Consider the following 27,605-nt stretch of genomic DNA (forward strand, 5'->3'; position numbering starts at 1 on the left):
ACATAAGAACATAAGAACGTAAGAAATAGGAGCAGGAGTAGGCCATCTAGCCCTTCGAGCCTGCCCCGCCATTCAATAAGATCATGGCTGATCTGTCGTGGCTCAGTTCCACTTTCCCGCCCTCTCCCCATAACCCTTAATCCCCTCTCTTATCAAGAACCCATCAACCCGCTTCTTAAAAATATTTAGCGAGGCAGCCTCCACCACTTCAACGGGCAGAGAATTCCAGAGATTCGCCACCCTTTGAGTGAAGAAGTTCCTCCTCAACTCCGTTCTAAACCGCCTCCCCCTTATCTTGAGGCTGTGCCCCCTAGTCCTACTGTCTTTTTTGAGCGGGAAGAGTCTCTCCACCTCTATCCTATCCATCCCATTCATCATCTTATACGTCTCAATGAGATCTCCCCTCATTCTTCTAAACTCTAACGAGTACAAGCCTAGTTTATTCAGCCTCTCCTCATAGCTCAATCCCCTCAACTCCGGTATCAGCCTAGTAAACCTCCTCTGCACTCCCTCCAGGGCCAAAATATCCTTGCGCAGGTGCGGCGCCCAAAACTGCACACAGTACTCCAGCTGCGGCCTCACCAATGCCCTATACAGCTGCAGCAAGACCTCCCTACTTTTATATTCAATCCCCCTCGCTAGAATTAATTTTGATTTTCATAGAATATCCTCGAGTTGGCCTGATTGTAAATGAGGGATAATCTCCCCTGAAATCACTCACACATTGAGAATGTTCAAAGGTTCCTTTATATCAATGTGTTTGTGACATTATTGATGGATAATGTGACAAATTCAATGACCCAGCCAATGGGAATGGACTGTACATTCAGTATCAGCTTCCCAGATTTGGGAAACCAGGATGAGAAAGGGAAACAGGTGAACAGAATTCCTTCAAAGACACAACACAAAGTCAAAGCGTGAAGACCAGGCTGATTTACTGCTTAGCAAAGTAGAGGAGAGTTTTCATTCATAGCAAGGCTGAGTGGACTGACACTTCCAGCGATATTCCTGTGTAACATCGCACAAGACGCATTGTCCTGCTGGGATATGTTACACCTCACACATCAGAAAATGCAAAATGTACACTGGTGTTCTATCTTTAATAAAACACCGAGAGAATCACTAATCTTTTCTAACAGGTGAACAGAATTGATTACAAACATACACTCAGTAACATCTAGAGAGAAAATCAACATCCTAACCAACATTTATGGAGCTCTGAAGATTCACACAAACTCAAAACTTTCTCTCTCCACCGATGCTGCAAGATCTGCTGAGTATTTCCAGTATTTTTTGTTGTTATTTATGGACCTCGAATGGTTAATTAAATATGAAAATAATGCAGACAAATCAGCAATAATGTCATCTCTAATGAAGCTCGCAACAGTAAACACTGACTGATCTATCTAAATATTTCAGTATTGTTTGGACCTTTTCTCAGTTGGAGATTTGAGTGGCTCTGATGAAACGAGGGTTTAAAATTTAATAAACTTGTGCAAAGTCAGCACAGATGAACGGAGGGTAAAATGTTGCTAATTCTCCCTCCTCCCCAGTGACTAACGTCTGGATGGTTAATAGTGATTGTATCAGCTCATTTCATCAGATTCCCAAAGCAGGGATTGGCTGGGATATGGCCACAACCTGAAGAACGGGGAGATAAGTTTCCAGAGGGAGCTGGGCTGGAACAGAGACTGATCCTCAAACTGCCACTGACTTCACTCCAGTCACAGCTCAGAAAGACTTTCTCTCACTTTTTAACTGGGCTCCCGTCATCTCCACATCTTCTGAAAGTGCTGAGGTAATGACAGAAATATTTCAATCACTTTCAATGTTCTGTTTGTTTGAGAACAAACTCAGAGTCAAATGACTGAAATGTCTGTGTAACAGTTTGCAAAATGTACATTGGTGTTCTATCTTTGATGAAACACCGAGAGAATCACTAATCTTTTCTAACAGGTGAACAGAATTGATTTTAAAAGGGGTGCCTGTATTGGAGCTGATCTGAAGTGATTTTTTAAAGTGTTTGCATTGGGAAGTGGCTGCCTGTGTCTAAGAGATTGCCTCAGGGAAGGGATTTCGTTGATTGTAATGGAATCTTATTCATGTTCAAACTCTCACATTCAATATATTCCAATTGATTTGCTGACATTCAGCTGATTTCTCAACCCTTAGGGTTTGTTTAAATTGTGCATCTTTTTGTTGGCTTTTAGAGGCTGAGGGGAATTGTTGGGAAGTTTGAATCAGCCTGAGAGGTTGCTGGAAAACATAGACAGTAATTGTCAGTGACTTCTTCACAGGTTTCTGAATGGATTGCATTGCCTCTCTCAGTGCTGACAGATAACAGCTCTACACCCCTTACCCACCCCATTAGAGACTCCTTTCACCATCTCATCTCCACAGTGGCTGTGCTTCACCTGTACCCTGGTTTACCTGTTGGGTTCTGACAGTGAAATCAGACTGTTAACTAATTCTCAGAGAGGCTAGGATCGTTCGAATCTCAATCCTGATTATAGGTGTGAGCTAGGCGTGACAACAGAACCCCTTTCTGTAGCAGTAAGAATCAAACAGGAGTTCTTACTTTGAATGAATTTGATGCAAAATGTTGAAATCTTTTTAAAGATTTCAGGATTAACCATTTAGAAATATCCCTGACTGGGACCAGTCTGCACACAAACACTTACAGTAGTTATTTTAAAAGTGAGTTTTCCTATCAATGCTGGATAATACCCTAATACATTTCATAGAACAGAAATAGTCAAACATTTCCTTCTGTGTGCAGTTCCTCCCATTTTTTTTTACTCAGATTCCAAGCTGTATTCTTGTGGGATCTGAGAGCCACCCTAAGGAATCATTTCCCCAGATAAGGGATAGTTGCAGATGGATAATCCTGGGGAATGCATCATTTGAAACGATGTCCCTCGTTCAGTTGAGAGCCTCTTATGATATGTTGCTTCTTCCTTTATTTTATATCTCGACCGAGTTAGTTTCTTCTCGATTAGCCCAATCTCCCTTTACTCGTCTCAATGCATTCACTTCCAGCAGTGAGCGTAAGAAATGAGAATCCATCTGACATTCGGAACTGGGATAACTGAGAGAGAGAGAAATCTCAGTTACTAAACTCTGGAGTTTAGTTTCTGCTGTGGATGTAATTTGGGGACAAAATGTTCTCAAGATTGGATTGGTTAGGAAATGGTTCATCAAAAATTAATTTGCAGAATCCAAAATGTAAAATCTTCAATAAACCAGTGAGGGCAGTGGAATAAAACTTTCTTTATGAGTGGCACAGTGGGTTAGCACTGCTGCCTCACAGCGCCAGGCACCCGGGTTCCATTCCGAGCTTGGATCACTGTCTGTGTGGAGTCTGCACATTCTCCCCGTGTCTGCATGGTATTCCTCCGGGTGCTCCGGTTTCCTCCCACAGTCTGAAAGACGTGCTAGTTAGGGTGCATTGACTGTGCTAAATTCTCCCTCAGTGTAACCGAACAGGTGCAGGAGTCTGGCGACTAGGGGATTTTCACAGTAACTTCATTGCTGTGTCAATGTAAGCTTACTTGTGCCTAATAAATAAACTTTATTTATTTTTCATTTGTATTCATGCGTGTTTCTGAGTGTGTTTCAAACCTGGTGCAGATTTATTCCACTAGTTGAAAATGGGGTTAACAGAAATAAACCTTTGACTAAGAATTGTCAAAGTCCCCCTGCAACCCTGAGTGCACATCACTGGAAATATCTCACTGAAAATTGCGCTGAGTTATTTAAGTTTCATTGATGTACAACCCGTCATTTTATTATAACCTAAAATAGTTTTTGACAAGGAGAGGTCTTTACAATGTTCTGACTGGTGCCTGTGCTAAAGGGAAAATGAGCAGAATTGAAACTAAATCATCAAACTGAGTGAACACACAGGGTTTGAAACTGAGACTGGTTCAGTGGGAGTAAGGCAGTGGTGAATCTGTCAGATTACACTGATATTCCCGGTGTCATGGTGACACAGTGGGGTTAGCACTGCTGCCTCACAGCGCATTCTCCCTGTGTCTGTGTGGGTTTCCTCCAGGTGCTCTGGTTTCCTCCCACAGTCTGAAAGATGTGCTGGTTAGGTGCATTGACCTGAGCAGGCGCTGGAGTGTGGCGACTAGGGGCTTTTCACAGTAACTTAATTACCTCCTTGTGACACTAATGAATAAACTTTAATCCACTCTGTGCCTAGTCTGTCTGAGAGATGGGATTGTGGGTTAATTTCATAGAATCCCTACAGTCCAGAAGGACACCATTCAGCCCATCGTAACTGCACTAACTCTCAAATAGAACATCTTACCCAGATTCTATCCCTGTGACCCCACGTATTAACTCTGCTAATCTTTCTAACCTACACATCTCGGGACGCTAAGGGGGCAATTTAACACGGCCAATCCACCTAACTTGCACATTTATGGACTGTGGGAGTAAACCAAGCACCCGGAGGAAACCCATGCAGACACAGGGAGAACGTGCAGACTCTGCACAGTCAGTCGAAGCTGGAATTGAACCCGGGTCCCTGACGGCCTGAGGCAGTAGTGTTAACCACTGTGCCACCATGCCGTTCAACTCTCAAATCCTTAAATCCACGGTTCTCTGCTATTCAAGAATCTACCCGACAAGAGGTCTCAAAATTAGATTCTATCAAGTGATGTCATGAACAGAAATTTAATAACAGGTCTAGGAATTGGTATTTGAATCCACAATTCATCAGTAACCCAACGCTCTGAAGCTAGGTTTCATTGGTTTCAAATTTCTCACCTCAATTATCTCAGTGATTGCACTCAATACTTTCCTGTGATTGGTTGATTGAAATGGGTAACTGGTGATAAGTTGTTTATCTCAATGTTTTTATATAAGAGGAAATATTTGAAAGTTTCATTAAGTACCGAATATCCAGTGTAACACTGGGATTAACTTCCACTGTCACATTATTAACTTTCTTTGTTATACATCTATTGCATTAAGTTCTAGTACAGCGTTAAATAGTTAAAAGTATAATGTGATTTATATAAACTTCATCATCGATTTCACAGCACAGATGGGAGGCCATTCAACTCATCATCACTAATGATGCTAGCTCTTCAGTGGAAGTTCCCTGCTGTTTCCAACATCCTTTTCATATTCTTCCTTTATCCATATTTATCAGATTTTCACCCCCTGTCAGTCGCCAATCCTGCTAGAGTTTTACATTCCAATAACCCCGCTGTGTAAAGCAACAGGATCTCAGTGAAACAAGACAGACGTGTGTTACTGTGGCAGCAACATTGACCAATCAACACCCACTGTCACCATTGACCACTCAACACTGACCTGTGACCATTGACCAATCAACACCCACTGTCACCATTGACCAATCAACACCCACCTGTCACCATTGACCAATCAACACCCACTTGTCATCATTGACCAATCAGTGGGGTTAGCCTGGAGAATATCAGAGTGAGCTTGATGTCAGGGCCATGGGAATAAGGTTTACCCTGTTACTCCAGACTGTAACTCACTGCAGTCTGCACCTGCTATCTGTATCCATGGTGTTGTTGACCTGTGCTTCCCCCAGTCAGAGGTTAACGCTGTTACAATCTGTGATAAAGAGATGGATTTCGGTATGTGCAGTTGTGTCTGGGGTGTGATGCACACAGGTACGTGCAGTTGTATCTGGGTTGCGGTGCACACAGTTACATGCAGTTATATTTGGGCTGTGGTACACACAGTTACATGCTATTGTATCTGGGCTGCAGTGTATGCAGGTACGTGCAGTTGTATCTGGGCTGTGGTACACACAGTTACATGCTATTGTATCTGAGTTGCAGTGTATGCAGGTACGTGCAGTTGTATCTGGGCTGTGGTACACACAGGTACATGCTATTGTACCTGCAATGTACACAGGTTCATGCAGTTGTATCTGGGCTGCAGTGCACACAGGTTGATGCAGGATGTGCAGAGCTCCAGGGTGTGGGAAGGACACATTGAGTTATGGTGTATAGATGTTGCAATCTCCAAGAACCTGCCCATAATTAACCCAAAAGTGTAACGTGTTTCCCCAACTGAGGCAAACCGCAAAAAAACTTAGCGCTCCTCAATTTGATTTGGAAAGAGAAAGATATTAGGGAATAATTTCTCTCTTATGTAATGTTGTTTGTAATTGGTTAAAAAGTGCTTTCAATTTTTGTTTTGCTGCTATTGAGTAGTTTATCTCAATCACGTGGACAAGATATAAACTTCAATTCAGAATCAAAATGTAGCCTTCCTAAACCCGTTGGTTACTGGAGATACAGCAGCTGAATTGGGAAAGCTCACAGTGTGTGTTGGCTACTTCATCCAAGATTTTGTTTGTTTTATTAGTTTCCTGAGCTGAGTTGCCAGTCAATCTGAATCAGGATTCTGAGTTGGAGTTTTAGTCATTCCTGGCCTTTTACAGCTGTATCAACCAATCACTGGAAGGAAATTCCTATTGTCACAGCAACTAGAAAAGCAAACAAGCTTTTTAAAAAGTGTCTACACATTACACAATCAGAACCAATTCGTGTGGAGGCAGACCGAACACTTCTGCTCCCCCTCGCCTCCCTTTCCTTCCTCTTTTTCATCCCCCAGCCCCTCATCATCCTCCCACTCATTACCTCCAGCTGCCCGAATTACCCACTACCCTCATTCCACTGATTCTCCCTTGAGCCCCATTCTTCTATATTACCCACACTACCCCTGACCCTCATCCTACTCCCAATTCCTCTCCCATTTCCCCCATTCTCCCTGCCCTTTCCCCCCATAACCTCCTATAACCTGCCAGCTTCTCCATTTTCACCCTCTTTGACCAATATTTTGGTCATTATTCTTTCCATTGCCCATCCTCATTTGTTCCATCTCTCCAATCACTTCTTTTCCCCATTCCCAGTTCTCTCCGTTATCCCGTCTTCTCATTCACCCTTTCCCCATTTGCCCCTCTTTCTATTTGCCAGTCCCTTGTTCGTATCTGTGCTCCATCCAAGCCAGAGGGGGGTTGTGGAAAGATGTTTTTCAAACTGGAGGCCTGTGACCAGCGGTGTGCCTCAGGGATCAGTGCTGGGCCCACTGTTATTTGTCATTTATATTAATGATTTGGATGAGAATATAGGAGGCATGGTTAGTAAGTTTACAGATGACACCAAGATTGGTGGCATAGTGGACAGTGAAGAAAGTTATCTTCAATTGCAACGGGATCTTGATCAATTGGGCCAGTGGGCTGACGAATGGCAGATGGAGTTTAATTTAGATAAATGTGAGGTGATGCATTTTGGTCGATTGAACCAGGGCAGGACTTACTTAGTTAATGGTAGGGCGTTGGGGAGAGTTACAGAACCAAGAGATCTAGGGGTACAGGTTCATAGCTCCTTGAAAGTGGAGTCACAGGTGGACAGAGTGGTGAAGAAGGCATTCAGCATGCTTGGTTTCATCGGTCAGAACATTGAATACAGGGGTTGGAATGTCTTACTGAAGTTGTACAAGACATTGGTAAGGCCACACTTGGAATACTGTGTACAGTTCTGGTCACCCTATTATAGAAAGGATATTATTAAACTAGAAAGAGTGCAGAAAAGATTTACTAGGATGCTACCAGGACTTGATGGTTTGAGTTATAAGGAAAGGCTGGATAGACTGGGACCTTTTTCTCTGGAGTGTAGAAGGCTGAGTGGTGATCTTATAGAGGTCAATAAAATAATGAGGGGCATAGATCAGCTAGATAGTCAATATCTTTTCCCAAAGGTAGGGGAGTCTAAAACTAGAGGGCATAGGTTTAAAGTGAGAGGGGAGAGATACAAAAGGGTCCAGATGGGCAATTTGTTCACACAGAGGGTGGTGAGTGTCTGGAACAAGCTGCCAGAGGCAGTAGTAGAGGCGGGTACAATTTTGTCTTTTAAAAAGCATTTAGACAGTTACATGGATATGATGGGTATAGAGGGATACGGGCCAAATGTGGGCAACTGGGATTAACTTAGGGGTTTTATAAGAAAAGGGCGGCATGGACAAGTTGGGCCGAAGGGCCTGTTTCCGTGCTGTAACTCCCGATGACTCTATGATCCCCGCCCACCCAACATTAACTCCTTCTTCAGATCATTTCTTCGTCAGATCATTTCTTCTTGTGATGATGTCTCTGTTGGACGCCTTGCGACAATTTTCCTCTCATCAAAGATGAAGAGAATGAGTAAGAGTTGAGCAGGGTGTTTACAAACTCACTGAGATGCTGACAAGAGGGAAAGTGACTGTTTGAAGCTTTCACACTCTGCTCTCTAATGCAGGAAGTCTTGTATTGCAGATCAGAAACCCCGCATAAAGATGAAAACTGTCATTGTCATCACGTGCCTGGTGGCCGTAGTGTTTACCAGCCCGGTAAGTAGGACTTTTTCCAATTAGGAAGCTACTTGCTAATTAAACTAAACCAGAAATAATTTGTTAACTTCTTCGAATGTCTAATTATCCCAATTAATCAGAATCCAGCTATTACCCTTAAAGGAGAGTTATGAAGCTGGTAGCCATGATGTGGAAATGCCGGTGTTGGACTGGGGTGGGCACAGTAAGAAATCTCACAACACCAGGTTAAAGTCCAACAGGTTTATTTGGAATCACGGGCATTCGGAGCACTGCTCCTTCATCAGGTGAGTGAGTAGTGCTCCGAAAGCTTGTAATTCCAAATAAACCTGTTGGACTTTAATCTGGTGTTGTGAGACTTCTTACTGTGAAGCTGATGACATTGTCTGACTAGACTCACTGCACATGAGGATGAAGAATGTGTTGAATTGTGAGGTTTATTGCTTTAAGCTCAGATCTGTACATCCCAGCACCAGCGGGGCGGGGGGCAGGGGAGACTGGTCACTGCCACCAGACTCAGAGTTATAGCTGATAGAAAGTAGGGCGGAGAGAGGCTGTAGGGACTCGTGGATGAAGATATGAAGAAAAAGGTGAGCAAAGATCAGTAAACCTCGATCACACTCACCCAACCTCAGGGCACAGAGGATATTTTCAGCCAATAACGGGAAGAGTTCTGGGTGATTTTCCCCAAAACACTGAGAAATTACCCCCAAAAACATTCATCATTTCTCTCCCTCGTGCCTGAGATTCTCCTCGAGACACGAAAGACTGGAAACTGAAAGTGAGAGTAAGTTACTATGTCCCAGTGACCATCCAGAAAACTCCTTTGTATCATTCACAAGGGAATACACAATGAACAGTAAGGTGTTTGGAAGCGCAGAGGACCAGAGGGACCTTGGTGTACCTGTCCATAGATCCCTGGAGGCAGCATGATATGTAGATAAGGCATTTGGGATACTTGTCTTTATTAGCTGAGCACAGAATATAAGAACAGGAAGGTTATGATGGAGCTGTATAAAATGCTCATTAGACCACAGCTTGGGTACTATGTGCAGTTCTGCTCTCCACACTATAGGAAGGATGTGATTGTGCTGGAGAGGGTGCAGAGAAGATTCACCGAGATGTTGCCTGGGCTGGAATGTTTCTGCTATGTAGAGAGACTGGTTAGACTGGGGCTGTTTTCCTTGGAGCAGAGAAGGCTGAGGGGGGACCTGACTGAGGTGTTACAGAATTATGAGGGACACGGATAGGGTAAATAGGAAGAAACGTTTCCCTTTGGTAGATGGGTCAATAACTAGTGGACATAAGTCTAAGGTCAGGAGTTTTAGCAGCAATATGAGGAAACTCTTTTTCACCCAGAGGGTGTTGGGAATCACTGCCTGAAAGGGTGGTGGAGTTGGGAATCTCCCACAACATTCAAGAAGCATTTAGCTGAGCACTCGAAACGCCACAGTGTGCAAAGCTACAGGCCAAGTGCAGGAAAATGGGATTGGAGTAGATAAGTAATTAATGATCGGTGCAGACACGATGATGGGCTGAATGGCCTCATTCTGTAAAACACAGAATTTTCTGTGCAACTCGCTGTGTGTTCACCACAATGGGAGGAAGCCTACCATTGGCCAATAGCAGGATGTTCTGGTCCTACTGTTATCAGTAAGATTTCCCATTGGATGCACCCCTCGCCCTGTGTAACCCAGTGTGGGGGCTGCAGCCTCGGCGGGACTGGAAGACCCTGCCAGTGCGAATGGCCAGGAAGCTCCAGTCTCCGACTCTAACGTCTTCCATCTAATGTTTCAGATCCGTAAAGTCAGAGATTTGGGCAGCGGCAGTTATGAGGTAAGTTGCTTTTTCCAGTACTTCTTAAAAAATGTTTCCTTTAACCTGTTCAATTTTGAATAAAATGCTTTTCAGTGAATGTAGAAAGGAGTATAAAGAGGTGTAGGTGTTTCACAGAGAGGCTGGAAGGGGGGATGCGGAGAGGGGCTTGGTGTAAGGTTAGATGTAGGTAGCAGGTTTCTGGATGAACTGAAGGTGACAGAGGAGAGTGAGAGACTGCATTGGCAACTCCAGTGGAATAACTGAGTCTGTAGGGGGAAGAGGCATCGGAGATCAGAGCAGGAATATGCTAAATGATTCCGGAATCTGTTCCAGCAATCAGTCAGATCACCTTAATTCCAACACCATATCTCCAATTTCCTTGATTCCAACAGCATAAACAAATGAGGGATCAATAACTAATGAGCTGGGATGGGGAGGATTTGATTTATTATTGTCACATATTAACATACACAGTGAAAGTATTGTTTCTTACACACTATACAGACAAAGCATACCATTCATAGAGTACATAGGGGAGAAGGAAAGGAGAGGGTGCAGAATGTAGTGTTACAGTTATAGCGAGGGTGTAGAGAAAGATCAGCTTAATGTGAGGTAGGTCCATTCAAAAGTCTGACAGCAGCAGGGAAGAAGCTGTCCTTGAGTCGGTCGGTACGGGACCTCAGACTTTTGTACCTTTTTCCCGATGGAAGAAGGTGGAAGAGAGAATGTCCGGGGTGTGTGGGGTCCTTGATCATGCCGGCTGCTTTTCCCCGAGGCAGCGGGAAGTGTAGACAGAGTCAGTGGGTGGGAGGCTGGTTTGCCTGATGGACTGGGCTTCGTTTGTGACCCTTTGTAGGATGTGGACTGTGAAGGCTGGAGCTCTCATCCATTGCACAGTGCGCGCCTCACTTTGTGCCTTCCCAGCTGAGGATAAACCTTGGCCCCTGTCTCCGAGGCCACTTCCTCATGTGTGGGTGGGAGTGGGAGTGAGTGCAGGTCCAAGCTAATGGTCTCTCATTTGGAAAGTCCCAATTCTCTGTGAACCACCTTGGGACCATTTCTAGGTTGAAATCATTATAAATACAGAGGTTTTTTTGTGTCTTTTCAATTCAGTCTAGTTATAGAATAAGTTTTTAGACCAGTTTATAATGTCATGTTGTTGTTCTGTAATTGCAGAATTATTATCGTTATTATCGACAGTTCTACCCATCCATATACTCCCGCTACTTTCCTTACCAACCCGGATTCCCTATGCAACCTTATTACCCATACATGCCTATGAACCCTGGATTTCCTGGCTACTTCCCTAATTATAACTTCCCAAACTATGGACGTATTCCTGTATTTAATGGCTATGCAAGGAATTCTAATTCCCAACTCCCAAAAGTGAAGAAAGATAATAATCTGGTAGAAGAAAATCCTCAGGAGTATTCAATAATCCGCAACACTAGACCCCTCAGTATGAGTTCTGAGGATTCGTATGAAGATTCGGGCAGTATGGAAAATACTAATTTCAGGATACCCTTCCTGGATGTGCCGTATGATGTGCCAGATTATGGTCTACCAGGAGACCGAGATTACGGTGTACCTGGAGACCGAGATTACGGTGTACCTGGAGACCGAGATTACGGTGTACCTGGAGACCGAGATTACGGTGTCCCCGGAGACCGAGATTATGGGGTCCCCAGAAACCCAGATTATGGGGTCTTCGGAAACCCAGATTATGGGGTCCCCAGAAACCCAGATTATGGGGTAGCTGCAGTGCCAGATAATAAGAGACCTTCCACACCAGAGATGGATACCAATGCAGTGGATGCTGGATTCGATCAACAAAACACCAAGGAACAGGCAACGGAAGTATTTGATCCGGAGGAACCTGCTAGCATGCTCCCATACACTGACTCTGTACAAGAAATGGATTCATTGGGATTAAACGGTGAAGATTATCCTGCGATCACAGACGTTAATGAGGGTCTTAGCCAACAAGACACAATTTATGAGCCGGTCGGATTGGATGAGGAATATGGTCAAACTCTGAACAATGAGGAATTTTCCAATCAGCAAATGCCAAATGAAAACTTGGATGAAGCTGATTTAACTCTGGAGGTTGAGGTATTTGTCTCTTTCTTCAATTTATTGCGAGACAGACTCGGAGCTTTATTCATTGATAAAATACCAAGGGCTGAACATCCTCTGATGTTTCAGCTTTGATAACACGGGATTTTGACCAAGTGAAGATTCATTCCTTTCTCAGCTTGGTGTTTTTAGGAACACTGCTCACAAAGGTGTCTCAGCATCTCTGATATTCATCACATTGAGTCAACAACACAGAAACAGGCCATTCAGCCCAAACGGTCAATGCTGGGGTTTCTATTCCTGACCAGCCTCTTCCCATCCTGTCCCTGTTTCCTCCTATTTGTCTCTCTGTCCTGTTGACATTGAGCCCCCACTTTTACACTTCAGGTTTCTGGCCTCACTGTTCTGTTAAACGCCAAACCAACATTTCAGAGCTGAAAGGCAGTTATTCCTTGTTGGAGAGTCCAGGATTAGGGGATTGTACATACGAATTAGGATCAGGAATAGGTCATTCAGCCCCTCGAGCCTGTTCCACCATTCAATAAGACCATGGCAGACCTTGTTGAATCTTCATTTAGAGTGAAGGGTCATCCATTTCGGACTGAGGTGAGGTGAAATATTCATCACTCAGAAGGGTTGTGGATCTTTGGGATTCTCTATTGGAGAACTGTGGAAACTCAGTCATTGAATAGGTTGAAGACTGAGATTGATAAGAGCTTTTGGACATGAAGGGACTCGAGGGATGTGGGGAATCTGGTGGAATGGGTAGAAGATCAGTTGTAATACTGAAAGGTGGAGCATTTTTGAGGGGCTGAATGGCCTCCTCTTGTCCCTGTGTTACCGTAAAAGGCAGGGTTGCTATCGAGCTGATCCCTTCCCCAACCATCCTCAGCCTGATACCCCTCTGTCCAATAAACTATTAGAAATGTTTATGAGAGGTAAAAATTACAATATTGATCAAAGGAAATAATTTAGTTATAGAATCATCGAGGGTTACAGTATGGAAACAAGCCCTTCAGCCCAACTTGTCCATGCCAACCAGGTTTTACCACTAAGCTAGACCCCATTGCCCACATTTGGTCCATATCCCTCTACACCCACCTTACCCGTGTAACTGTCTAAATGCTTTTTAAAAGACAAAATTGTACCCACCTCTACTACTACCTCTGGCAGCTCGTTCCAGACACTCACCACCCTCTGAGGAAAAACAATTGCCCCTCTGGACCCTTTTGTATCTCTCCCTTCTCACCTTAAACCTATGCCCTCTAGTTTTAGACTCCTCTACCATTGGGAAAAGATATTGACCATCTAGCTGATCTGTGCCCCTCATTATTTTATAGACCTCTATGAAAATCTCCGCTAAGTCTCCTACGCTCCAGGGAAAAAAGTCCCAGTCTATCCAACCTCTCGTTATAACTCAAACCATCAAGTCCCCGGTAACATTCTAGCAAACCTCTTCTGCACTCTTTCTAGTTTAATAATATCCTTTCTATAATAGGCTGACCAGAACTGTACACAGTATTCCAAGTGTGGCCTTACCAATGTCTTGTACAACTTCAACAAGATGTCCCAATTCCTGTATTCGATGTTCTGACCGATGAAACCAAGCATGCTGAATGCCTTCTTCACCACTCTGTCCACCTGTGACTCCACTTTCAAGGAGCTATGAACCTGTACCCCGAGATCTCTCTGCTCTGTAACTCTCCCCAGTGCCCTACCATTAACTGAGTAAGTCCTGCCCTGGTTCAATCGACCAAAATGCATCACCTCGCATTTATCTAAATTAAACTCCATCTGCCATTCGTCAGCCCACTGGCCCAATTGATCAGGATCCCTTTGCATTCAAAGATAACTTTCTTCATTTTCCACAGAACTTGGTGTTATCTGCAAAATTACTAACCACGCCTCCTATATTCTCATCCAAATCATTAATATGAATAACAAAACAGTGGGCCCAGCACTGATCCCTGCGGCACACCGCTGGTCACAGGCCTCCAGTTTGAAGAACAACCCTCAACAACCACCCTCTGGCTTCTGTCAAGAAGCCAATTTTGTATCCAATTGACTATCACACCCTTGCTCCCGTGAGATTTAACTTTATGCAGTAACCTACCATGCGGTACCTTGTCAAAGGCTTTGCTAAAGTCCATGTAGACAACATCAACTGCACTGCCCTCATCTACCTTCTTGGTTACCCCTTCAAAAAACACGCACATTCTCACATCAGTGGTGTAATTTGAAACTCGAATGACAAATGGTTCTGCTGCAGGTGACTAAGGGGTTAACAATCTATTGATATTTTATCTTGGATTCTTCTTATTCATCTCAACTGATCTCAGAAACTATTTCTTTACTTTATTCTTGAAATGTAAAGGTCTTAAAACAAATATTAGCCTGCACTATACAAGCGAAGATTCTTTCATCTTTATGTGAAGAGGATGCACTATTTTCGAACCATTGCATGAGGCCCCAGTTCGGCAATTCTTGACGACAATACAAGATTTTTTGATCCCTTTTCTCTCTCGCTTTTCCGCAGTGACCCATTAACAAGGGGGTGAAAGGTTATTGGAGGGTCAGTAAGAAGGTGAGGTTGGGTTTACTATCAGATCAGTTACGATCTTATTGAATGGCAGAACAGGCTAGAGGGACAGAGGGGTCTACTCCTATTTCTGAGGATTCACCCACTGAGTCTATGTGGGTAGAACTGAGAAATAAGAAGGGGAAATCCCTTTTATAGGGTTGTACTCTAGGCCCCTAGATCGTCAGTGGAAAATTGAGAAGCTAATATGTAAGGAGATTACAGATAGCTCCAAGAAAAAGAGGGTGGTAATAGTCAGAGATTTTAACTTTCCCAACATAATTCAGAAACTGCACCTTGTGGAGAGAGCTGTTTCCACAGTCTCCCCCAGGCCACTTTATCCGTAGCCTTCCACAAGCCTGTCCAAAACTTTCCAATTTGTGGTCAACTTTCCCCAGCAGATCTCTTAAACAGCCAGGGTAACTATTATTGTCCTAAATCTCAGCCCCTTTAATCCAGGATGATAATCAACTCTTTCTTTTCCTTGAAACTGGTTAGAGGATCACCTATGTTCTTATGCTCCTATTGGTGTTAAGATGCTGAAAAACCTACTGTATAAAACAATCTGACACTACATGGTTGCTGTCACATTGGATTGATCACATCTCAAAGTGTGATACTTTATTACAGATGCAAAACAAAAAATATTTTATTGTTGGATTCTTCCAATCCCAATTCTACAATTGATGAGTAGTTTTCCGATCTATCCAATTGTAATTAATCTTCAGATACTGACAGAATTGTTTCCTCTTGTCCGTTGACCCAGGATATTAGTAAAAACTCAGTGGAGGAGCACTCAGTGATCCTTTCCAATGATGAAGACACTGATGAAATTGAATCCAATCTCAGTGAGGAAGATGACGATAAGGAATCAAATGAAGATGAGATGGATTCTGAGGCTGACACTGTACAAATTGAACTTGGTAAGTATTACCTCATGGCAGATTTGTATTTAACAACATGAAGAATTTCTTTGCTTGGCTCATAAAATTCTAACAGGACTGGACAGGGTAGTTGCAGGAAGGATGTTGGGGGAGTCCAGAACCAGGGGTCAGAGCCTGAGGATACAGGGTAAACTGTTTAGGACTGAGGTGAGGAGAAATTTCTTCACCCAGAGAGCGATGAGCCTCTGGAATTCGCTACCACAGAAAGTAGTTGAGGCCAAAACATTGCATGTTTTTAAGAAGCAGTTAGGTTTAGGACCTGGGGCAAAGGGGATCAATGGATATGGGGGAAGGCGGGATCAGGTTATTAAATTGGATGATCAGCTATGATCAAAGTGAGTGGTGGGGCAGGCTCGAAGGGCCAATGAGAGCAATTCGTCACGATAGAGTGACCAGAGATAATTGGTTTTCTGGAATTTGGGATTTGTTGGTATGTTTGACCTGGTTTTTAAAGCTATAGTTTTTACCCTTTTGATGATAAAGTAGGAATGGTCCCAGCTAGAGATAGCAGCACAATGAAAATTCACTTGTTGCATTCTTTCTGTTGCAGAGGACAATCACCCCTATTTTGCATTCTAAGACACTGGCAAACTGAAATGGAGATGTTGGACTTAAAAGTTAATTCTTTTGAGACATTCCAGCCTTTGATCTATCAAGATGTTACAGATGGACAGCTTATGTTACTTTCATCACTGGAGATGTTAAACCAGGAAATTTATCTTACAGTTTAAATAAATTTATTTTATTTGGGGAAAAAGGTTTTCTGGTGTTAAGTAGGTTACGTCTTACAAGATGCTGAACAATTCCTCGTGGGTGTCCTCACAATTCCTCCAAGCTGGCTCAGCATCTGGAAGACTTTGAATGACTATTTACTTGTACACAATTATTTTTGATGTTCATCCTTAAGGTGTGGGAGTTGTTCGTGAGACCATCCCTAATTAGCCTTGGGGAGGCGGTGGTGAGCTGCCTTCTTAAACCACTGCAGTCCCTGAGGTGTAGGTACACCCACAGTGCTGTTAGGGAGGGAGGGAGGGAGTTCCAGGATTTTGACCCAGCGACAGTGAAGGAACGGCTGATATATTTCCAAGTCGGGATGGTGAGTGACTTGATGGGGAACTTGCAGGTGGGGGTGTTCCCAGATATCTGCTGCCCTTCTCCTTCTAGGTGGGAGAGATCTCATGTTGGGGGAGGGGGGGGCAGTTCCTGTTAAAGAAGTATTGGCAATTGTTACAGTTTAAATTAATTATTAAATGTCAGGGTGCATCTGTTTCATGTAGCATTAATATTGAGTCATCAAAGAAATATAACACAAGGATTTTGGTACCAAATAGTGATGACCCATTGGTTTGTACATGTTTATATTTTATATATGGGTGTTTTGTATGAGATAAAGGGCTTTTAAATTTCTACAATGAATTGGACCCGATTTGTGTTTGCTTGTGTCTGCTGTTGTTGAATCTATTTGATAAACTCTACTCACTCCTAATAAAATATTTTGGAAATATCTCTTTTCCAGCAGTGATTTAATTGTACAACTATAACTCCACATTCTTGGGAATGTTGTGAAGACAATGTTTTTAAAGGGGGAATGGTGGCACAGTGGTTAGCACTGCTGCCTGACAGTGCCAGGGGACCACGTGGGTCACTGTCAGTGTGGAGTCTGCATGTTCTCCCCGTGTCTGTGTGGGTTTCCTCCCACAGTGTGAGAGATGTGCTGGTTAGGTGCACTGACCATGCTAAATTCTCCCTCTGTGTACCCGAATAGGAGTGTGGCGACTAGGGGATTTTCAGAATAACTTCATTGCAGTGTTAATGTAAATCTACCTTTGACACTAATAACTAAACTTAACTTAAAAGACCGTCTAGTTTGAAGGATATTGAAGGACAGAAATATACATGTTCCTGTGGCCAGTGATACAGGATTCCCCCAATCCCCACAGGGTATGTGTTTAAAAATTCCACAATGGCTCTGAGATTACTAAACTCACCTTTCTTGTTTTTTTGCCTTCTCTTGCTCCCTGACTTTGCTCTCCTTGCTGTGCACAATTTATTCCATTTATCTTTCTCTTAAGAACAAAGAAAATTACAGCACAGGAACAGGTCCTTTGGCCCTCCAAGCCTGCACTGACCATGCTGTCCGACTGAACTAAAACCCCCTACCCTTTCGGGGACCATATCCCCCAATTCCCATCCTATTCATGGATTTGTCCAAGTGCCCCTTAAAACTCATTATCGTATCTGCTTCCACTCCCTCCCCCAGCAGTGAGTTCCAGGCACCCACCAGCCTCTGTGTAAGAAACTTGCCTCGTACATCCCCTTTAAACCTTGCCCCTCTCACCTTAAACCTGTGCCCCCGAGTAATTGACTCTTAAGAACACAAGAACATAAGAAATAGGAGCAGGAGTAGGCCATCTAGCCCTTCGAGCCTGCCCCGCCATTCAATAAGATCATGGCTGATCTGAAGTGGATCAGTTCCACTTTCCCGCTTTCTCCCCATAACCCTTAATCCCCTTGTCTATCAGAAACCTATCTACCCGTGACTTAAAAATATTTAGTGAGGCAGCCTCCACCACTTCAACGGGCAGAGAATTCCAGAGATTCACTACCCTTTGAGTGAAGAAGTTCCTCCTCAACTCTGTTCTAAACTGCACCCCCCCCTTATCTTGAGGCTGTGCCCTCTAGTCCTACTGTCCTTTCTGAGCAGGAAGAATCTCTCTACCTCTACCCTATCCATCCCTTTCATTATCTTTGTAAGTCTCTAAATTCACCCTGGGAAAAAGCTTCTGACTATCCACTCTGTCCATGCCTCTCATAATCTTGTAGACTTCTATCAGGTCGCCCCTCGCCTCCCCCCCCCCCACCCCACAACCTCCGTCGCTCCAGTGAGAACAAACCAAGTTTCTCCAACCTCTCCTCATAGCTAATGCTTACATCCCTTCAACTCCCCAAACTCCAATAATCCCTCCCATTCCCTGGATATTTGACCTCCTGCCTCTATCCCTGACCTTTCACTGCTTTGTTCTTTCTCAGCTTCACACAATTCTACAAGTCTGATTTCAGTCTGAGGAGTGCAGTGTGAACACCATCGAATCCAACAGCTCAGGGGTTTGAGGAGTTGAAGGGAGGTAGGCATTAGCTATGGAGGTTGAGGGGAGACCTGATAGAAGTCTACAAGATGATGAGGAGCATGGACAGAGTGGATAGTCAGAAGCTTTTTCAATTACTCGGGGACACAGGTTTAAGGTGCGAGGGGTAAGGTTTAAAGGAGATGTACAAGGCAAGTTTTTTTACACCTCCCCTGGCAGCACCTTCCAGATCAGAATAATTTGCTGTGTAAAAAATATTCTCCTCATCTGTATTTGATTTTTGTTGATAATCCTCTGGTTACTGACCCTCCTCCCATAGGAAACAATTTCTCCTTATTTATTCAATCAAAACCCTGAAGAATTTTCAACGCCTCAATTAACCTGAGACAAAAGCAAATTACTCTGGATGCTGGAATCTGAAACCAAAGGACAAAAGACTGGAAAATCTCAGCAGGTCTGGCAGCAGCTGGAAGGGGAGAAAAGAGCTGACGTTTCGGGTCCAGCTTCTCTGCTCGACTGAGAAAGCTCAGCTTCTCCAGCCTTTCCACATTGACCGAAGTTACTCGCCCCACACTCTGCCCCCAGCACCCTCCTGGACATCTGAGTGAATCTCCCCTGCACCCTTCCTCCACCGATTTCACAGCCATCTCCGTCTAAATGAAGGGTGGCTGAGGTGAGAGGGGCCAGACTCTGTGAAGAGGCAGTGGGAGACAGAAATTGTTCTTTTGCTTAATCACTAAACTGAGCAAAATGAAATAAACCGAGGCCCTGGATTGGTGAACATGCCTGGAAATGTGTAAGGAGAAAATGTCAACTCTCTCCATTCATTGGGAGAAAATTGGCAAGCAGACGGCCAATCTGAACTCAGTAATCTCCTGTAGCCTTGGTGATCTCTGCAATCCTATAAGGCTAGAATCATAGAATCCCACAGTGCAAATGGAGGCCATTTGGCCCATCGAGCCTGCACTGACCATAATCCCATCCATGTCCTATCCCCATAACCCCATGCATTTACCCTAACTCGTCCCCTAACACTAAGGGATAATTTAGAACGGCCAATCCACCTAACCTGCACATCTTTGGACTGTGGGAGGAAACTGGAACACCCGGAGAAAACCCACGCAGACACGGGGAGAACATGCAAACTCCGCCTAGACAGTGACCCAAGCCAGGAATCAGACCTGGTTCTCTGGTACTGTGAGGTGGCAACGCTAACCACTGTGCCCCCCCTTAGGATCTTTGCGTACTTCACTCCAGCTCTGACATTCCCTGGCAAGCTCTCTCCACCTCTCCCCTGGGAAAACTGCACTGGGAGTGTCAGTGTGGATTTTGTACTCAAACCGCTGGAGCGAGACTTGAACCCACAACCTTCTGACTCATAGGCGAGGGTGCTAACCACTGAGCCACAATCGACTACAATCACAGTTTATCTAAGTCTCTTAAAATAATTATATCCCTGAAGCTTCGGGTATTAGAATCCCAGCCAGTGGATGGGCTGGGATTGTTTGGAATTTGCTGTGTTTATTCTTTCTATAGTTTCACAATTGGTGTTGGGTTTATTGTGGTTCTTCCCTGGGCTGGCATTGCCGTATCCTGATGCAGCACAGTCAGGGAGAGGAATAAATAATCACCACTTCAATGTGAATTTGGAAATTATTGGCTCAAAGCCAGAAGCTATTGAGTTAACAGCACATTACCAGGATCCAGACAGCTAACCTTGCCTAACTCACTGTTTGTCTGAACAAATTCCATATTTAGCCTGAAGTGAGTTGGGTAGCATCTCCAAATCCAACACTTCTAATAATAAACTTTCATTTTACATTCTGTTTAAAACAAAATGGGTGGCACGGTGGCACAGTGGTTAGCACAGCTGCCTCACAGTGCCAGGGACTGGGGTTCAATTCTGGCCTGGGTCACTGTCAGTGCAGTCTCTGCACATTCTCCCTATGTCTGCGTGGGTTTTCTCCGGGGGCTCCGGATTCTTCCCACACTCCAAAGATGTGCAGGTTAGCTGGATTGGCCGTGTTAAATTGCCCCTTGGTATCGGGAGATTAGCAGAGTTACAAAGAATGAGAAACTTGGTTTGTTCTCACCGGAACAACGAAGGTTGAGGGGAGACCTGATAGAAGTCTACAAGATTATGAGGGGCATGGACAGAGTGGATAGTCAGAAGCTTTTTCCCAGGGTGGAAGAGCTAATTACTAGGGGGCACAGGTTTAAGGTGCAAGGGGCAAATATGTGGGGTTATGGAGAATGGGCCTAGGTGGGATTTAGGTTGTGGCTTGATGGGCTGAACGGCCTCCTTCTGCACTGTAGGGATTCTATGGAAAACTGCAAAGTATTCATTTCATGGAATCATGGAATTATTGCTGAACAGATGATGGCCATTCAGCCTGCATGTCTGTGCTGGCTCTCTGCACGAGCAATTTGGCTAGTCTTGTTCCCCCCCCCCATTCCTTTCCCTGTGACTCTGCAAATCTTTTCCCTGCAGGTGAATATCCCAATTCCCTTTCCAAAACTCTGACTGAATCTATCTCCTCCACAATCTCAGGTAGCCTGAGCATCCACTTTGCCAGAAGAAGATTTTCCTCAGCTCACATTTTGTTCTTTTTCTGATTGTTTTAAATCTGTGCTCTTACTTCTCAATCCACCAGCCAATGGTGTTAAACTCCAGATCAGAAACCCCAAGGTATATTATGAAGTTAGATTAGAGCCCAACTATTTGCTATTTTGGCATTGTGAGGATATGATATTTTACTCCAGGTGTGATTCTATTGACACACTAGGAAGCTTCTATCAAAAAACTTTATTTAACAATAGAGCTCAACTATAACAAATAAATTAGCTTAACATTTACCAATTGAAATACTTAAAAATGCAAGATACAGTTCTTAGCTGCTGATCTATCCCTATGAGTTCCAATTCAAGCAATATTCTTCTTACAGACTTTAAAAAAAGGGCGGCATGGTGGCACAATGGTTAGCACTGCTGCCTCACAGAGCCAGGGACCCGGGTTCGATTCACAATTTGGATCACTGTCAGTGCGGAATCTGCACATTCTCCCCGTGTCTGCATGGGTTTCCTCCAGGTGCTCCGATTTCCTCTGGCAGTCCGAAAGACATGCTGGTTAGGTGCATTGACTATGGTAAATTCTCCGTCAATGCACCCAAACAGGCACTGGAGTGTGGCGACTAGGTGATTTTCACTGTAACTTCATTGCTGTGTTAATGTAAGCATACTTGTGACACTAATAAATAAACTTAAACCTGTCTTCAAAATCAGTCAGCAATCCCCAAGCTTACTTGCTTGAAATTGTTAACATTCCTGTCCATTGACAGCCCCAAATGGCAGCCTCCAGAGAGAGACAGAGATACAGGGACAGAGACAGATAGGGACAGAGACAGAGAGGTACGGAGAGACGCCTCTTGCTTCTTTCAGAACCAGGCAGAAACTGTTTTAAAACAAAAGAGAAACTGTATATCTTCCCTGCAAGCTTAGCTCCTCCCATTAACACATGATTCTGTCTTTTGTCTATCAACCTAATCAAAACCAAACTCTGAAGAGCTGGTGGAAACTAAACAAATGAAAATGCATTAACTCAGATTAAAAGCAAACACAGCCTTGCTAAAATCAATCATTTTCCTGCATTCTCAGCATGTGAGCTGTTGGTGCCCAGACAAGTCAGCACCATAAAATAAAGCTGAATTTTAAACTTACCCATTGCAAGAAACATGATAAAAACATATTTCTTAAAGGCACAGTATCATCACAATGGGAACGGCTTCTCCTGATCCACACTCCGGGATTTTGAACACCTCTTTTTCAAATGTCTTTTTTTTATGGAGACCAACTCCAGCTCCTGCAATCTATCCATGGAACTGAAATCCTTCATCCCTGGAACCAATCTCGTGCGTCCCCAGAATACTCCAGCTGAGACGCTTCCTGTTTTTGTATGATATTTATCTCACTGGGGCCTCGCTGTTCCCTTTAGGATTACACCCAAAAGGACATTTCCCAATTATCTTTTGCCTTCAGGCTGTCGAATGGTTCTGGGGTAAATCTTGACCCTGTACAATAAGGAATGAACCAACAACCTGTCTTACATCTCACTCCATCTCTAATTCACAACACATCAGTCTACGAGCTCGGATCTGGAGGCCATTTGGCCTTCGTGTTCTGCTATTTGATAAAGTATTGGCTGACCCGATTACGACTTCAACTCCACATTCTGCACCCTCAGACTGTGACCCCTGGTTCTGGACTCCCCCACCATCGGGAACATCCTCCCTGCATCTACCCTGTCCGGTCCTGTTAGAATTTTATAAATCTCTTTGAGATTCCCCCTCATTCGTCTGAACTCCAGTGAAAACACTCCTAACCTGGTCAATCTCTCCTCATACATCAGTCCCTCCATCCCTGGGATCAGCCTGGTAAACCTTCACTGCACTCCCTCGAGAGCAAGAACATCCTTCCACAGAAAAGGAGACCAAAACTGCTCACAATACTCTAAAATTCCAGGTCCACTGCTTGCCCGCTCCGATTCCCGTGACAGGCGGTAAACATCTGGCCAAGGTCCATGCCACTCTCTTTGAAGAGCGAAGCTAGAACCTTAGCCAATCAAAACCCAAATCTAAAGTTGCTGTGACCAGATTGAATGTAAAAAATCTGAATGAAATCTGACCAAACTCAATAATAATCTCTTTATTAGAGTTGAAGCAGCCCATTCACCTGCTCAACTCTGAGGTAAAACAAGGGATTACAATGTCCTTCCACACCTCGGCAATCTGATCTCATTCCTGATGGATGGGATGAAGGGTCTCTTCCTGATTCCGGCTGGGAGAATCCCAAATTAAAATATTCCAGAGATAGGCAGGTTGGGTGATTGGACAAGTTATCAAAAAGTGCTTTCCCACCTAGGAAGGGCTTCTGAAGTGTAGTCACTGCTGTAATGTGGGAAATATCACTGCCAAATTGTACACAGCAAGATCCCACGACTGCCATGTGATAATGACCAGATGATCTGTTTTAGTGACCCTGGTTAAAGGATATCTGCCTTGCTCTTCGACCTGAGGCAGGAGATTGGGCAGCACGGTGGCACAGCGGTTAGCTTTGCTGCCTCTCAGCGCCAGAGACCTGAGTTCAATTCCAGGCTTGGGTCACTGTCATAGAGTCATCGAGGCTTACAGCATGGAAACAGGCCCTTCGGCCCAACTTGTCCATGCTGCCCTTTTTTTAAACCTCTAAGCTAATCCCAATTGCCCACAGTTGGTCCATATCCCTCTATACCCATTGTACCCATGTAACTATCTAAATGCTTTTTAAAAGACAAAATTGTACCCGCCTCTACTACTGCCTCTGGCAGCTTGTTCCAGACAGCACTCAGTGAGGAATCCATTGTGGAGAGTGTTCCTGAATTCCCAATATCCAATCCAATCCAATCCAAGCAAAACCCTTTCCACGTTCTTCACATGGGACAGAGTCATGGCTGGGGAGTTGGGGGTGTGACCTGGGGGGGGGGGGGCGTGAGCTGGGTGGGGGGGTGAGCTGTGGGGGATTGAGCTGGGGGGGATGGGGGGGGGACTGATATTGAACAAGTTTAACTACAGCTAAGCATCAAACTGCTGGAATCTCTGAATGTCTAATCCAGTAACATTGCTGTGATATTGACCCCCCCCCCCACACTCCCCCACTCATCTCCCCCCCACACCCCCCACCTCCCCCATCCCCCACCTCCCACCCATCTCCCCACTACCCCCACCCACCCCTCAACCCATCTTCCCCCTACACCCCCATCCAACTCCCCCACCCCCTCCACTCCCCCACTCATCTCCCCCCACCCCCCACCCATCTCCCCCCATCCTCCCACCCATCTCCCAACCCCCCCACCCATTTCCCCACTACCCCCACCCATCCCCCCACCCCGCACCCATCTCCCCCCTACACCCCCACCCATCTCCCCCAGCCCCCTCACCCCCCCCCCCCCACCATCTCCCCCCACTCCCATCCCCATCCATCTCCCCCCCACCACCCCACCCATTTCACCCCCTTCACCCACACCCCCTTCACACCAACAATTAACAATAAAATCCGGGCTCTCTGTGAAAAGCTGTCACTCAGTTGCTCCCCCACAGTGACTCTTTAGTCTTTAGTTTATTGTTGGGATATTTTGATGTGGAACGGCTGCATGTTGGTGAGATCAGGCAGGGTGGAGAGGGACTGGGGACGGTGGGGGGGGAAGGTGCTGGCGATACATTTCTGTAACAATCCAGTTGAGTTATTGTTAAATGACCTCCTGCTAGTTTAGAATCACTATCGCTGGGATTCTGTGCCCCAATCTGAATGCTGGATTCGAACAATAATTTGCATTTATGTTTAGTGAAAATATTCCCCCACAGCTCACCCCGCCCCCCCCCAGCTCACACCCCCAACTCCCCAGTGTAGAGTATAGGGCTAACGGTAGGACTCTGAATAGTGTTGATGAACAGAGGGATCTAGGTGTATGTGTACATAGATCCCTGAAAGTTGGGAATCAAGTAGATAAGGTTGTTAAGAAGGCGTACGGTGTCTTGGCGTTTATTGGTAGGGGGATTGAATTTAGGAGTCGCAGCGTCATGATGCAACTGTACAAAACTCTGGTGCGGCCGCACTTGGAGTATTGTGTGCAGTTCTGGTCCCCACATTACAGGAAGGATGTGGAGGCTTTGGAGAGGGTGCAGAGGAGGTTTACCAGGATGTTGCCTGGTATGGAGGGGAGGTCCTATGAGGAGAGACTGAGGGATTTGGGGTTGTTTTCGCTAGAAAGAAGGCGGCTAAGAGGGGATCTTATTGAAACATATAAGATGATTAGAGGTTTAGATAGGGTGGATAGTGATAGCCTTTTTCCTCGGATGGAGAAAGCTAGCACGAGGGGGCATAGCTTTAAATTAAGGGGGGATAGTTATAGGACGGATGTCAGGGGTAGGTTCTTTACCCAGAGGGTGGTGAGGGATTGGAATACCCTGCCTGCTGCAGTTGTAGATGCGCCAAGTTTGGGGGCGTTTAAGAGATCCGTGGATAGGTTTATGGATGGAAAGGGATTGGTTTAGGTTAGAGGGTCATTGCTTTTTTCTTAATTGGTCGGCGCAACATCGTGGGCCGAATGGCCTGTTCTGCGCTGTTATGTTCTATGTTAACAATCGACAAAAGGGGCAAAAACAAAACTTGCTGGAAAATTCCAGCAGGCCGGGTAATATCCATGAGGAGAAACAGGATTTGGAACAGATATCCACAAAGTCCCAGTTTTATTCCTTGGCTTTCCACGTACAAATCCACCTTCTGTTCAAAATAAATCTCAACTGGATTTGACTGGGCAACAACTTCAATATTGTGTAATTAAATCCTCTCAGGGTAGACCAGTGTGAAGTCAGATCCGTGAGGAACCGGAGAGAACCTTCTGGTTTAGACTCACGTCCCAGCCATAGAAACACAGACATTGAAAGCAGAAACTCTCTGGCTTGTTGCCAGTGTGAGCTGCTGATTGGTGAGCTGGGGGCAAAGGGGGGGAAAAGAGATCCTGGAACCTCAGTGGATGAAGGGGCCAATAGAACATCTTCTGAACCAATGACGCTCAAGGATTGACAAAGAAATGGAGGAATGGCAGAGAAGAGTATGAAGTGAATTAGAATCAGATCAAAAACTTGGAGAGAAATGGAGGGAGTGAAAGATTGGATTAAAGGAAATGGGGCTAACAAAAATTATAACGTAAAAAGTCTCCACCAACAATTCACTACCTGAAGGAATGAGAATCCAAGGGTTCATTATTCTCTTTCTGGGCTGGAGAGGATGGATGAGATTACAGGAACACAGATATCCCCATTAAGAAGCCACTTGTCTTTAGAAAGATCCCAGCCTGACCTCGCTGCAGTGAGTTTCATAGCAATGAATACCAAAATGCCACAAATTCTTGAAAGTCATGGGGAACTCCTGCTGCCAGCGATGTGAGGCAAATAACACAAATTGTCCAGTAACTTGTGGCCTTTCACAGTTCAGGGCAAGCACTGCCTCAGCACAAACTGCCTCAGGGATTCAGCATTAATAACGGTAAGTGCCACTGAGCCCACAATCGTTTTGGCATCAGGTTCTGGCCCAGGATGTACCTTCCAGACAAGACCCGGTGTGTTTCACTCAATAGAGAGAGTGTTCTGTTCATTAGACCCTACTTGCTCCCTGCAGACTGTATTCATTATGGTTTGTTTAGGGAACAGTGGCTAAAATGATGTCTGGTACATAATGTGATAATGACCTGTCTGCTGTCAGTCACTGGAACGATACAGCCCATTACCTCACTCTCTGAAACACTGGTGAAAATAATAATATAGTCATTGATTATACTGTGTTTATTAGACCTTTAATTTTAAAAAAAGTGAAAATAATTTAGTAACTGATGTTAAGATAAGACAGGCACATTACAAATACAGCTCTGCATTATATTCTTTCCATCCCTGGGTAACATCTCACTATACTTCCTCCGTGTATTATCAGTTGATTTACGCTCAGGGGCGAAATCTAAGTGAATTAACTGAGACCCCTGTGAATAAAGGGTTAAATCTAAAACTTAGGCTACTTCCAAAGTAGAAGATTGGTTTAACAGCTACCTGAAACTCTGCACTGATTTTAAAGGAGTGTAAAATCAGACTGGGTGGAAGAACAGAATTGTACCCGGTGGGTACAGGCTGAAAGGGCCAAATGGCCTCCTACTGCTCCTAT

General features: G+C 44.6%; 1 protein-coding gene across 1 annotated transcript; it reads left to right on the forward strand.

The window, feature by feature from the left end:
* The first annotated feature begins 1,682 nt into the window (after nucleotides 1–1,682).
* On the forward strand, nucleotides 1,683–16,699 carry LOC145348056 (uncharacterized). Its single transcript, XM_080196190.1, has 6 exons — nucleotides 1,683–1,798; nucleotides 8,306–8,379; nucleotides 10,156–10,194; nucleotides 11,353–12,288; nucleotides 15,597–15,753; nucleotides 16,325–16,699. Exons 2-6 carry the CDS (start codon nucleotides 8,326–8,328, stop codon nucleotides 16,351–16,353), a joined length of 1,215 nt encoding a protein of 404 aa, XP_080052316.1. The 5' UTR covers nucleotides 1,683–1,798; nucleotides 8,306–8,325; the 3' UTR covers nucleotides 16,354–16,699.
* The last annotated feature ends 10,906 nt before the right edge of the window (nucleotides 16,700–27,605 follow it).

This window comes from Carcharhinus amblyrhynchos, chromosome 1 (genome assembly GCF_965287045.1).
Source record: "Carcharhinus amblyrhynchos chromosome 1, sCarAmb.v2.hapA, whole genome shotgun sequence".
Taxonomy (NCBI): Eukaryota; Metazoa; Chordata; class Chondrichthyes; order Carcharhiniformes; family Carcharhinidae; genus Carcharhinus; species Carcharhinus amblyrhynchos.

What these genes read in the sequence shown, in the direction of transcription:
- LOC145348056 (XM_080196190.1), top strand. Translation starts at nt 8,326, where the DNA reads ATGAAAACTGTCATTGTCATCACGTGCCTGGTGGCCGTAGTGTTTACC. An exon ending in CCGTAGTGTTTACCAGCCCG is followed by an intron (nt 8,380 to 10,155) that starts GTAAGTAGGACT and finishes CTAATGTTTCAG; the next exon opens with ATCCGTAAAGTCAGAGATTT. An exon ending in ATTTAACTCTGGAGGTTGAG is followed by an intron (nt 12,289 to 15,596) that starts GTATTTGTCTCT and finishes CCGTTGACCCAG; the next exon opens with GATATTAGTAAAAACTCAGT.